We start from the raw sequence: 13,803 nt of genomic DNA, 5'->3' as shown, positions 1-13,803 counted from the left end.
AAAAAAGCGACCCGCGATTATAGAACGCCAGTCAGAACCTTGCCCCTTCAGACAGTGTTTACCAAATGGCCCACTCCCTCACTGCGTGGGCAGCCAACTGCGGAGCGTAAACAAACTCGACCGCACTCCGCAATGCCGGCATGTCTGGGGACAAACGCATACAACACGTGCTAAGAAACCTCTTCCGTAGTGCCTAAGACAACAAATATTTCTCTCTTTCTCCGTAATACCTAGGCAGTCACATATTCAATTAGCAAAGGCTCCCAGATTTTCTCTCTCGCAAACGCTCTTATCGCAATTGAGCAGAAACGTCGAGCACCGCGAGAAACGCCACGCCCCGCTGTACCTGCTAGCAATTGTGAATACGTGGCCAGGAGTGAGCACGCGCTGGCAAGCGTCCCTGCGATCTGACTTTTAAGTTTCGCGTGGTTCGACGTTAGTTCTGTCGAACAGCGAACTGGATTGACACTAGTTAACGCCAGTTAAGTTCAAAGCGAATCCGGCCCTTTTTAGCGGCCATTGTTCATGTTCGCAGCCTATATTGCTGTGGTTGTTCTATAGCAGTTGTATCGTTCCATCAGAAGCAGATAGTGCGTTCGATTGCCGACAGAAACAGGCGGACTGCAGGAAGTTTGTTGTCCTACGCGAGCATCCGAAGCGCGATTTGAAGCCCCTGACTTCGTGCTTTGATGTGCCGTGCATCTGGTGTAATTTCAAGCGAGAAGTTCATCGCATGAACATGCATTCAAGGCACGATACATGTTAAATGCCCGGCGAAATGAAAAATTGCCGGTCGTCGCACGCGAGTTGCTTGCTCTGTGCATGGCGGTTCATCGCAGCAAAGTGTGTACGAATACGTGTTTGTGTTATTGGGGGCCGCCAGTCTTCTATAAGTTTCAGAATCATGACACGATCAGTAGCGAGTTTTATTGGCTCGTTATCGCAGTCATTGGTTATGTGCAACTGCGTGTGAGTTGTTTTGCCAGCTGCAATGTGCGTGGTGACCGCGTCACGCTCAATTCATCGGAGCGTTCGAGCGCTTGCTGTTACGAAGCGTGTTCACGAGATGCAAATCGTGATATACATATATATGATGCAATGTGGATCAGCGGCGCTAGACGTAAGAGCAATATAAATGCTTGTTTTTGTTACCTGTGCGCGCGCTCAGGATGAACGATGCCTAAGCATTGAAATCCACATTTGCTTATGTGCACCGATAGTGAAGATCTATCAAATCGGCATTTTAGGCTGCTTTGTACACGTATCATTTGTTTCAAAAGTTGTTACTGCACATTTGTAGGAGCTTCTATTGGTGAGAGGAATCAAGGAAACGGCTCCAAAGTTGAATATGTTAAGGCATATAGCGCTGGTGTCATGAATGTAAATTTCGGGCAGCCTTCATTTTATAAATGTCGATATTGACATGAGAAGCAAAAACGGTGTTATGGATTTATACAGCTAGGTCTGGCTCAACAAAACTTGCATGTCGATAGGACTCGATTGTGCGAGTGTATCTTGTGTATTCACAAGATCTTTATTGCACGAAGCGTTACACATGGCAGTGTGACCTGGTAATAGTGTCCTTTAAGCAGTCAACGTTAACCGAACTTTTAAATGCAGCCCACGAAAGCTGACGCAAGTTAGCATTCCTGAACAAAAATTGATGGACATTTCATTAGTACATTTACCTTCACTGCAATGCACAGCTCACTTAATTTTTCTGTGTGTCAAGCTTCTGTATTTCCTACTTCTGCAGTGTCTCATTGCTAAGCTGTCTGAGTGCAATAGACATGAGTTGCTGTGATTTTCTCATGTACATATATATCGAAACCTATGTGTTAGCTCTGTATAAATTATACCCGTTGTAGAAGATTTTCATTTCAAAGTGAATAGAAGCTCCTCTAACTTATATTACGACAAAGGCGAAAGCTGCTCACATGGCCACTGATGCTTGCTGTAGTGGCTGTGTGCACTTCACTTATTTGCCGTGCTTAGTCTGAATGCTTAACATCGTTGTATTGTAGATAGTCAAATGAAAAAAATATTAAATTATGGGGTTTTATGTGCCAAAACCACTTTCTGATTATGAGGCACGCCGTAGTGGAGGGCTCCGGAAATTTCGACCTCCTGGGGCTCTTTAACGTGCACCTTAATCTAAGTATACGGGTGTTTTCGCATTTGCCCCCATCGAAATGCGGCCGCCATGGCCGGGATTCAATACCGCGACCTTGTGCTCAGCAGCCCAACACCACAGCCACTGAGCAACCACGGCGGGTTCAAGTGAACTGCTTGCAAGTTGGAGAAGCAACTGTAGCTAGATTTGTAGGAACATGTTTCGATATGAGAGAACAATCTAAACCTGCCACGTGACAGCTTACTGCGTAAATATTGTTGTTCATTTGCAATATTACTGAAGGGGCGTAACGTAAGACTCCCGAACAAGAAATAATTTTCTGTTCAACTGCCTAGTACGTGAAGTTTGCTTAGATAAGATTGCTTGACTCAAAGGAATGTGCGTTTGTCGGCTCTGCTAAAAACTTCACAGGCAGAAGAAGAAAGCCTACCGCAATTCTCCTCAACTTTTGTAAACTATTATGAGCCAGAATTGCACCAAAGTGGTAGCCGGAATTATCACTTTTGTGCATGGAATGCACCACACTGCTTTCGTGCAAGCGCAAACGAGCTCACATTTCCTTTTCCTAATAATGTACCGCTTCAGATATTGCTTGTAAACGCAATACATGTTATGCCTAAGTAATTATATTTCGCCTATTGCTTATGTGCAGCAGAAAGCAAAATAGGTTCGTGTGTTGTTATGTAAAATACGGCAAGGGCTTTGCCAGTTTTGCTTTACTGCGCAGTACAGCTATATCTTCCCTCTGAGAGAAACACGTTGCACGATCCACTACCCTCCCGCAGAATGTTACTATTGGAAACCCGAGTGTAAAAATGCACATACAAAAGTGATTTTCTCCCAAGTGTGTCTGTAATATACAGTGCCTGCTGGTCGGTGGTTCTAGGTACATGTTTACCGCAAATCTAAAGTTGTACCCGCGTTTAAATACAAATGGTGGGACGTTGATTCACCAGTAAAATGTTCTGAGAAGACCTGGTTGTTGACAACTTTGGAACATCAACTGGGTAAAGACCTCATTATGTCCAGTACAGTTTTCTGTTTAAAAGAACATGTACGTGATACGGCTTACTAGATAAAAAATTTGCCTATGTTGCGCCCTGATCCTATTCTATATAAGTACACACCTTATTTCCTTGAATACTGCGTTGGAGTTTCATTGCGTACACGTTGTTAGAATTGCAGATCAGCGCTTTTTCGTTCACAGGCGAGAACAGAAATATGCACTGCTCTGTCTCGCGTATTTATCCCTGCTGATATATAAGAACAAAATGCGAAACTGTCTTTCAGCAAAGAAAGCATGTTATCTTGATGGGTATCTGCTTACCGCCAATGCCAACGTTCATCTGGTTTTGAATGAACTGTATTTCATGCTGAAGCATAGGCTGTCCTTTATTAAAAGGTTTCACTCAGAACTTTCTCTAGCATATGCTGGCTTAATAAAACAGAATTGTCAACACATTCTTTGATAGTGGTCAGAGTGCGATCTAACGTTATCAACGAGATGCATCAAAGTTGCACTTGGCCGGTGAAACTAGAATACGCAGTTTGCCCTTAGTTAATGCGAAAGTTTGGTGATGGCGCAATGGCGAATCGCCTGCGATCGCATCTTATGCGCGAAGTCGAAGTAAAAAAAAACCGATATTCTCGCAGTATCTAACGCCGCGAGCAGATACGAACAGCGTTTTTTCTTTAGTATTTTTTCGTTACTATGTTATTTAGTTAGCTGTTTTGATGCACACTGTTTGCAATCACGTGGAAAAGCGGTTCACAAGTGCTGGAAAAGCGCCCGAAAAGCACCCATGGTCGATCGGCGATACAATATAGGCATGCCGCGTGCAAACATGAAGTGCGGCTTCGCCGCGTATATTTTGTTGCTTGACAGGCAAAATTACTGACCCACGCGCAACTACATCATAACCCTGCCGTGCCCAGCACGCTATCTTTTGCAGGCAGTTAGGAACATTGTCGACCCCAGTCGAGCCCTCCGGGATAACATGATGCGCCAGCAGGATCACGGAGGTCGGCACTTCACCCTCGTGCGTTGATTTCGTCAGCCGCTCAGGGTTACGAGGTTTGCCGAATCCTTGTCTAATTGGCTACATTAGAGGATCCCGGCGAGCGAAAATCGTGGTTGGCGACTTGGCTACTCTCTGGCTACTTTGGGTGCTGGTAATTCTCAGTGTCCAAATGACCCTCCCTGCGGCGGCTCCCTCAAAGCAGCAGCCCGAAAGGCCTTCAGAATAGTGGCTAGCCGGGCTTGTTGGTACGAACACATTCGTTAGCGAACAGCGCGAATAACGGGCCCCTAAGAAGAGGCACGCGACACTTCGCGTATCGTGTGCAGCCCAAAAGCCCAGATCTCCAAGTTCATACTGTTGCGATTTGAAAGCGCCGAAAGCAAATCCAGGACCAATTAGCTACCATATTAGACACAATGTATCCAGTTCGTCTCTTCGACTTGTCCCGGATTGTCCAGGACAGCCCGAGATGCTACATACGGAACGCTCATCGGCGGAAAACCCCGCCACGGGCAGTCCGGGACTGTCACGGATGAAGAAGTGAATGGACCTACAGCAGCTGCCTTTTAATAACAGCAATGAACTAATAATAAAAATTATGCTTTGCGTGCTGCGTTGGACGGAAGCCAATAAGGGGCGTTCCAATCACACCCCCAGCGGCGGTAACCTCAACAGCGAATCTCGATGACTGTGCTTCATGAGCCAGAAGCGACTGCAACCGAGAGCACATTATGACACACATGCTATAAACACTACAGGTCTTAGTGTATCTGCAAGCTTATAAAGGACTCTTGCAAGTGCATGTGAGGGCAAGCAGAAGGTGGTGATGCCATATAGTTTGCATGAGAACGTGTTGAGAGAAGTCCTAGTGGGTCAAGGACGACGTGCAACTAGTTCATTGTAGTGAAACTGGCGATACCACGTCGGATATGAGAAAGCATGCAAGTGTGCGGTCGAATTTATAAATTAATTTCAGCTAGCCATTATGGTAAACTATGATACAATAATATGTGATAAGCTTTATTTTGTTCTGTTAATTTCGTTTGCCCTCAGTGCAGCAGAAAACAACCGGTCTTCTTCGCATTTTCTTGAAACTGTTATAGCCAAATCGTGAATTCTTCACTTGTCGCACCGTGGCTATTTTTTTGGCTACTAAGTAGAGCTTCTGCCGCAGTTGGCGGCGTTCTTGGCGACCTTTCGGAATTTTTCGGCTACTATTTCTTCCAAAGACCTGGCAAACCTGAGCCGCGTATCGAAACGCGACAAAAGGACGTGCAAAGCGTTGGAATCGGGAACATGACACACAATAACAAGCTTCGTGACTTCGATGCGCAAATGGGCACGACCAACTGACTAGGTGAGCAGAAGAAAATCGGCCACGCGCTTGTTGTCTTGCATCGTGGACGCCGACCGTCGGTCGCGCTGCACCGCGAGCGCGGATCGACCTTAAGTGCGTGTCGTCTACCTCACTTTGCTTGAACCAGTTTCTTCCTCGCCGTCTGCGTTACGCTAAATGGCCGCTCGGCCGCGCTGACTCATGCGGGATAATTCTTTATTATCTGGCTCCGTGAGCTAGGCCAAGTTACGCGACTTTAGCATCAAACATTACGCAACACGTAATCAGGTTTTGCTCTTACCGCATGCGCAGCCTAGTGCGCTACTTCAGGGACAAGACCTTGCCCTGCGTCGACACGCTGGTTGTGAACCACCTGCGCCAGGAGACCGGCCCGTACGCGCCCCTTCACGACGTCAGCCTGTGCATGCACCGGCGCGAGTGCCTCGCCCTGCTTGGGCCTACGGGATCAGGTCGGTCCCTCCTGCTGCGCGTACTCACCGCGCAGCTGCCTCTGTCGGACGGCAATGCTCACTTACGCGGTGCCGACCTCTTCACTCATCCGACCGAGTTCGTCCGGGCGCTGGGCTACGCGTCCGAAGAGCGCAACGCCGTGGGCTGGCTGACGGGCCGCCAGCTGCTGCGTCACGTGGCCCGCATGCGTCGCGTGCCCCCACAGGGCGTGAAGGTTGTGACCGAGCAGCTGCTTCGCATGCTGGACCTAGTGGAGCAGGCTGAGCGTTGCGTGGCCGTGTACAGCGGCGGGGAGCGCGCCAAACTGGCCGTCGCGCTGGCCTTGGTGGGTGCGCCGCCCGTCGTGCTGCTGGACAAGCCGACCGAAGGGCTCGACCCCGTGTCTCGGCGCCGCGTCTGGCACACCATCGTAACCTTCATCAAGAAGACGCACATGTCTGTGTTACTGGCCACCGACGAGTGAGTGAGTCTACCTGTTCAGGCGCGGACCTTCGAGAGGTTGTGGATTGTAGGGGCGCAGCTTTAATCCTGCTACTACCAATTTATCTAAAGACGTTGAACTGATTTATGGTCAGCGTGCTTTCCAGCCAACTGTTATGCTTCCTATATGCATTAAGCTCGACAGAGTCCGCTGGCCGGGGAGAGGAGGTACTGTCGGTAGAAATGCAGACTTCTGTCGTCCATGTAACTAGGCGCCTTTAGCTTAGCGCGAGGGATGTCAATTCCGTCATAAAAGAAACAACTACCTCTGTCTCTTTTCCTCCTCTGTAGTGGTTCAGCAGTCTTTAGTGGTCCCCACGGAAAAAACTAACATGCCTTTTTCATAGGCAGGCTATTGCAATGGGTTTTACTAGTGACCAGACATTGCTGCATCTTTCGGTCATACTACACATGAAGGCATAATTTTTATCGCTGTAGTCATGCTGACTGATGTTGCATATCGTAGATTAAAACTAGGTATAATCAGGGTAATGTTTTTGAGGAGATGGAAAGTGGTGCAGTGGATGTATGGGCATTTCAAACCACGAATTCCTCCCTTCTAGATAAGTTCGTTAAAACCTAAAGCTTTACAGGTAATGTGAAAATCTGTTTCATTTGTGCCAGTATTGTCAGTGCCCGGAAGGCCGCAATACGTACCAGCGAAGAACTGCAGGTTTTCTAGGGCACGCATCCGTGGTATGTTATACCTTTTGCACAAGGCTCACGAGTGGTCATCGACATGTTTCCACTTAGGTCACTTAACCGAAGGTTTCTGAATACTGAACCATTTACAGAGACGAGTAACTCGGACGAGTAAGCCATATATAGGCAGTTCGAGCTACGGGTCCTGACAATCCTTACTGGACTGATGTTTAAAGGGGTCCTGAACCACTTTTTATCGAAACCGAAAAATGTATTTGAAATGAAAAATAGCCTTACTTCAGAAATACCTTGCCGCGAAGCAATTAATTAAATGCGTTCAGCAGAAGCGAAGTTATTGGCAATCAAACGCGGCCTACGCTCTCCGTCTGTTTCTTCTACAATGCCTTGCACTGCGAAGGCTACGGCGCAGTGGGCCGTGCACACAATACTCCGGCTTGAAAATATCTGGCGCGCAGTTCAAATTTCATTTTGGATTTTCAAGTGGAAGCCGCGGCTTCTGCGTTTGGTGCCTACGATGCACTAAACATAAACCAAACGCGATTGTCCTCAGCGAGCCGCAGTGCGCTTAGCCAGTAGACTCGTGGCGGCAACCCGCGGCGACCGCGGTACCTACGCCATGTAGCCGACCGCAGCTTGAAGCCAGCTATCGGTCAATAGCAACCATCTAAGGGAATGACGAAATAAAGCGTCCAGGAGACAGTGAGGACGGGGCTCTCCGTTGACAAGAGAGCGTTTGAGAGAAAGGTGACTTCGCGATCCGCTTGCAAGCTCTACGCGCCGCGTACGACAGCAAAACCGGGCAAATGAATTCACAGCAGCGCATGCTACCCACGGTCTATGCTATTTCACCAAGCCCGAGAGGTGGCTCAGGGCCCCTTTAAGAACACCTTGTTGCCTAGCATGAGTTAACGTGGTGCCTCCGTACGCAGCATCGAAGAGGCCGAGTCCGTGGGTTCTCGAGTGTTGTTCCTGCACCGGGGACGGGCGCGGCCTATGCTAAGCGATGATGACCTGTATCCGTATTGTGATCGAGGATACGAGATCACCATGTCCCTGGATGGCTTGAGTGGCCTTACGGTTCCCGCTGCACAGCAGGAGGTCAGGGACACCGTACAGAACCTGTTCCCGGGTCGCAACCTCGCTGTCACCACATTGAAGGTATAACTGTAATCACTGCATATAGAAAAGCACTAGAACTGCTGCTGCAACAGAAGCAACTACATCTGATACTACTATTAAGCGTAAGCCTTTAGTGGCTCATGAGTGTCCGGGCGCTGTCCGTGGTGGACGCAGGAAAGCGGTGCTCACTCACGAGGGGAGCAAGGAGAGGAGGCACATCGGTGAGGGGAGCAGGAAGAGGAAGCGCCATGCCAGTAGCGCTTTGCGAGTGGGCGCGCGGGAGAGCGCGGACATGCGCGAGGGGGTGCGCGCACATCGGCGACAAACCTTGCAGCCATATGGCTGTGATTGCATCCCATGCTTGCGGCCACGGCGGCGTCCGTTCCCAGAACGTTTCAGACAAGAGCAACAGAGGCAGTCATAGATAGGTTTTCGCCTTTCGCAGCTTAGCTCAGCAAAGTGCCCATAGATTTTTAATACTAATGCTACTACTACTACTACTACTACTTCTTTCCCTACTGCTGCGGCTACGACGTCTCCTAACGCTGCTAAAACAAAAACTTTTAGCAGAATTTATCGTAAATGACTCCTGCAAATAACCCATGGCCTTCCGACCCCACTGGCTGTGAAGCACCTGACCAAGGCGGCGGTCAGACTTGCGATGCGCCAGAGGGTGCTAAGGCACTGGATACGGACATGCAACCACTGCACATTGAATGTGTCAACGTGTTACACGGGAACCCTCAAGACAGAGTCTAACTTAGTAGGGCTCTTTGAGGAATTATCAAACATTGCCTGGGATATCATTGGCCTTAGTGAGGTTAGAAGAAATAATGAGGCTTATACTGTGCTGACTAACGGCCACGTGTTTTGCTACAGAGGTCTTCCATATAAGAGTAAATTATGAGTACGATTTTTAATCCATAAGAACATAGCGAGCAACATTGAATATTTATTATTATTAATATTATTGACATTGATTAAATAATAATATTATAAAGGAGATTTATTGGGGTTCGTAGCGACCGCCGGTCCTAGGATGCACCGAGCAGTTCCCGAGCTCGAGCCTCTGCTGCGCGCTTGATGCTGCCGATGCTGCTGACTATGTGCGCACGTTCGTCATCTTCCTTACAATGGCCCCGCGGAAATAAAGGAGCCATCCTGGCGACTTAGTTTTCTGGAAGGACGGCAGAATGGTGATACGGCTTGAGACGCTGAACGCGAACGACTTCGCGGTTACGACGTCGCATGTCGGACGGCGGCGTTAGCGGCTCAACCAAGTAATTGACGGGTGTTGTTCTCTCGAGAACGCGGTATGGCCCGTCATACTTCAGAAGGAGTTTTGAAGCAAGCCCAGGCGTGCGGTGTGGCACTAACAACCAAGCGAGAGCGCCCGGGAGAAAAGTGGGAGTCGAGTTCTGGACATCTTGAACGGCTTTTTGACGGTTCTGGTCGTCCGAGGTGAATCGCCGGGCCAGCTCGCGACATTCCTCGGCATGTCTGGCGGCTTCCGAGATAGGCAGGCATTCAGATGGGTCAGGCCGGTAGGGTAAAATGGTGTCAATTGTGTGCGAAGGATGACGGCCGTAAAGAAGGTAAAAGGGTGAGAATCCGGTAGTGGCCTGAGTCGCGGTGTTGTAGGCGTAGGTGACAAACGGAAGAACTAGGTCCCAATTAGAGTGATCAGGTGAGACATACATGGCGAGCAGGAGGTATTCAGAGACCTGGATTGGGAAGGATTGGGGATAAAAGCTAATGGAGAATACCTTAGTAACTTGCGATTCGCTGATGATATTGCCTTGCTTAGTAACTCAGGGGACCAATTGCAATGCATGCTTACTGACCTGGAGAGGCAAAGCAGAAGAGTGGGTCTAAAAATTAATCTGCAGAAAACTAAAGTAATGTTTAAAAGTCTCGGAAGCGAACAGCAATTTACAATAGGAAGCGAGGCACTGGAAGTCGTAAGGGAATAGATCTACTTAGGGCAGGTAGTGACGGCGGATCCGGATCATGAGACGGAAATAATCAGAAGAATAAGAATGGGCTTGGGTGCGTTTGGCAGGTATTCTCAGATCATGAACAGCAGGTTGCCATTATCCCTCAAGAGAAAAGTATATAATAGCTGTGTCTTACCAGTACTCACCTACGGGGCAGAAACCTGGAGGCTTACGAAAAGGGTTCTACTCAAATTGAGGACGACGCAACGAGCTATGGAAAGAAGAATGATAGCTGTAACGTTAAGGGATAAGAAAAGAGCAGATTGGGTGAGGGAACAAACGCGAGTTATTGACATCTTAGTTGAAATCAAGAAAAGGAAATGGGCATGGGCAGGACATGTAATGAGGAGGGAAGATAACCGATGGTCTTTAAGGGTTACGGACTGGATCCCAAGGGAAGGGAAGCGTAGCAGGGGGCGGCAGAAAGTTAGATGGGCGGATGAGATTAAGAAGTTTGCAGGCATGGCATGGCCACAATTAGTACATGACTGGGGTTGTTGGAGAAGTATGGGAGAGGCCTTTGCCCTGCAGTGGGCGTAACCAGGCTGATGATGATGATGATGACATGGCGAGCATGTCACCAAGAGTTCGATTAAAGCGTTCCGTGGTACCGCTAGTCTGTGGGTGATAAGCAGTGCATTTACGATGAACAATGGCGCATTCAGCAAGCAGTCGTTCGATGACTTCAGATAAGACGGCGCGGCCTCTGTCACTTAATAGTTCACGTGGACCTCCGTGACGAAGGAGAAAACGACGAAGTATGAAATTGGCGACCTCCTGTGCTGTAGCATTTGGTAGAGCAGCAGTCTCCGCATTATGGGTTAAGTGGTCTACCGCATCGATTATCCACCTGTTGCCGGTAGGAGTCAACGGAAGTGGCCCGTAGAGATCTATGCCCACGCGATCAAAGGGTCGGGATGGGCATTGTAAAGACTGGAGTTCACCGGCGGAGTTGTGCGGTGGCGCTTTGCGGCGTTGGCACTCATGACAAGAGCGGACGAGCTTACGGGCAAAATTGTACATTCCCCGCCAGTAATAGCGGTGTCGAAGTCTTTCGTAGGTCTTGAAGACTCCCGCGTGGCCACACTGAGGGTCGACGTGGAACGAGGAGCAGAGCTCTGATCGCAATATTCTCGGAATGACTAGTAACCAGGTGCGTCCCTCTGGGGCATAGTTGCGTCGATATAGTAGCTGGTCGCGAATCGTAAAATGAGGAACTTGGCGCCGAAGCGTACGTGGCGCCGGAACTTTCGACATATCCGAGAGAAGGTCTAGCAGAGATGCAGTCCAGGGATCATTACGCTGTGCTGCAGCGATAGTGTCAACGTCCAGAGAGGATAATGTACACTCGCAGGTGGAGTCTTCACTGGCCTTCGGGGGAAGCGGCGATCGGGATAGCGCGTCAGCATCAGAGTGCTTTCGCCCGGAAAGGTGAACCACGTGGATGTCATATTCTTGGATTCGCAATGCCCAGCGGGCCAGGCTGCCCGATGAATCTTTGAGCGTCGACAGCCAACATAGTGCGTGGTGGTCGGTCACTACGTCAAACGATCGGCCGTATAAATATGGGCGAAACTTGCCAAGCGCCCACACAATGGCCAAACACTCCTGTTCTGTAACGCTGTAATTCGTCTCCGCCTTGGTTAACGTGCGACTCGCGTATGCGACGACGTATTCTGTGTGGCCAGGTTGACTCTGTGCCTGCACAGCGCCAAGGCCTACACCGCTTGCATCGGTATGGATTTCGGTTGGCGCTTGAGAGTCAAAATGTCGAAGAATGGGTGGCGTCGTGAGAAGGCGGCGCAAGGTCTTGAAGGCGTCGTCACACGCTGGAGACCATGATGAGAGAGCTCTAGCGCCGCCAAAGAGCTGCGTGAGAGGCGATATAATTGACGCAAAATTTCGAACGAATCGCCGGAAGTAAGTGCAGAGGCCGATAAAACTGCGTAGCTCTTTCATAGTGGTAGGTTTTGGGAACGCAGTAACAGCACGTAGTTTCTCGGGATCCGGGCGAATGCCCTCCTTTGACACGACATGGCTTAAAATTGTGAGCTGACGAACAGCAAATCGGCACTTCTTCAGGTTAAGTTGCAACCCGGCGTTGGTCAAGCAAGTGAGTGCTTGCTGGAGGCGGAGCAGGTGCGTTGCGAAATCAGGGGCGAACACCACAATGTCATGGAGATAGCAAAGACAGATTTTCCATTTGAGGCCACGCAGAACATTATGCATCATTCTTTCGAACGTAGAAGGTGCGTTGCAAAGTCCGAAAGGCATGAGGGGGAATTCATACAAGCCGTCTGGTGTAACAAAGGCAGTTTTTGGGCGATCGGGCTCTGCCATCGGAACCTGCCAATAGCCTGATCGCAAATCCAGCGAAGAAAAGAACTCGGCTCCCTGCAAACAGTTCAGAGCATCATCGATGCGTGGTAAGGGGTAGACGTCCTTCAGCGTGATCTTGTTCAACCGTCGAAAATCAACACAGAAGCGGATGGAACCGTCTTTTTTTTGTGGCGAGGACCACGGGAGAGGCCCATGGGTTTTGGGAAGGTTGAATGAAGCCTCGACGGAGCATGTCATCGACCTTGTCTGCAATGACGCGACGTTCCGTAGCGGACATGCGATATGGTCTTAGTCGCAGCGGTGAGTGAGAGCCAGTGTCGATGTAATGCTCGACCGTCGATGCACGGCCAAGAGATGTTTGCGCAACGTCGAAAGAATGGAAGTGCTCAAGGACTTCGAGAAGTTGAGATCGCTGCGAGTGCGTCAGATGTTCGGCGATGAATGGGCTGAACACACCAGTCCATGTTGAGTCGGGTACGGAGAGGGCACTCAGTTTATGGTCGGCAGTAGAAGGAACTTCGTCGAGGACAGAGACAATTTGTGTTGAATCGACCGACTCGACGTAACCAAGGCATTCGCGGCGAAGCAGTGATAGCTGCGACGAAAGATGATTGGAAATGGGCATCGTGCTGACACCGGCGGCAAGGTCAAGAGCTGCAAAGGGCAAAGGAAGCGCTTTTCTGGTAACAAAGTGATAAGAGGGCATGAAGAAGACCGCCCCGTCTGATATGGTACTACAGAAGACTGGTACGAATGCTGAAGAGCACGGGGGAATACAGGTGTCTTCTTTCACGAGAATTTTAGCGGCAGGATGAGCATCGACGGAGGCCAGGTCACCAAAGTGAAAAAGTTCAATCTCAGCCCGAGCGCAATTGATGATGGCATTGTGGCGTGAGAGAAAATCCCATCCTAGAATAACGGCGTGGGAGCACGATCAAAGAACTATGAATTCAATCGTGTACAAAACGTCCTGTATGGTCACACGGGCAGTACAAGCAGCGGTAGGGCAAATGGGTTGAGCACTCGCCGTCCGTAGCGACAATCCAGACAGAGACGCCTAACATTTTTCTGCGTTCCATCGTTATTTGCGCGGCCCCTAACTTGTTCTCTAGCTTTTTATTTAACCTACAAGTTTCTGCCCCGCATATTAGCGTCGTTAGAATGTCATGATTCTACAGTGTTCTCTTCAACGGAGTGGTATGCTCCAAGTCAGGATTTGGTAACGCCTCCCTTAAACATTAT

At 49.3% G+C, this 13,803-nt stretch overlaps 1 protein-coding gene across 1 annotated transcript in view; it reads left to right on the top strand.

Annotated features, from left to right (window-relative positions):
• The window catches only part of LOC142583701 (ATP-binding cassette sub-family A member 17-like), an 85,060-nt gene that overhangs the window by 58,210 nt on the left and 13,047 nt on the right, over positions 1-13,803 (top strand). The window contains exons 7-8 of the mRNA XM_075694188.1: positions 5,804-6,421; positions 8,035-8,263. Of these exons, the coding sequence (XP_075550303.1) occupies positions 5,804-6,421; positions 8,035-8,263 (847 nt within the window). The remainder of the gene's footprint in view (positions 1-5,803; positions 6,422-8,034; positions 8,264-13,803) is intronic.

This window comes from Dermacentor variabilis, chromosome 5 (assembly GCF_050947875.1).
Source record: "Dermacentor variabilis isolate Ectoservices chromosome 5, ASM5094787v1, whole genome shotgun sequence".
Classification (NCBI taxonomy): Eukaryota; Metazoa; Arthropoda; class Arachnida; order Ixodida; family Ixodidae; genus Dermacentor; species Dermacentor variabilis.
The sequence above is the reverse complement of the archived record's forward strand: the minus strand, read 5'-3'. Positions and strand labels throughout refer to the sequence as shown.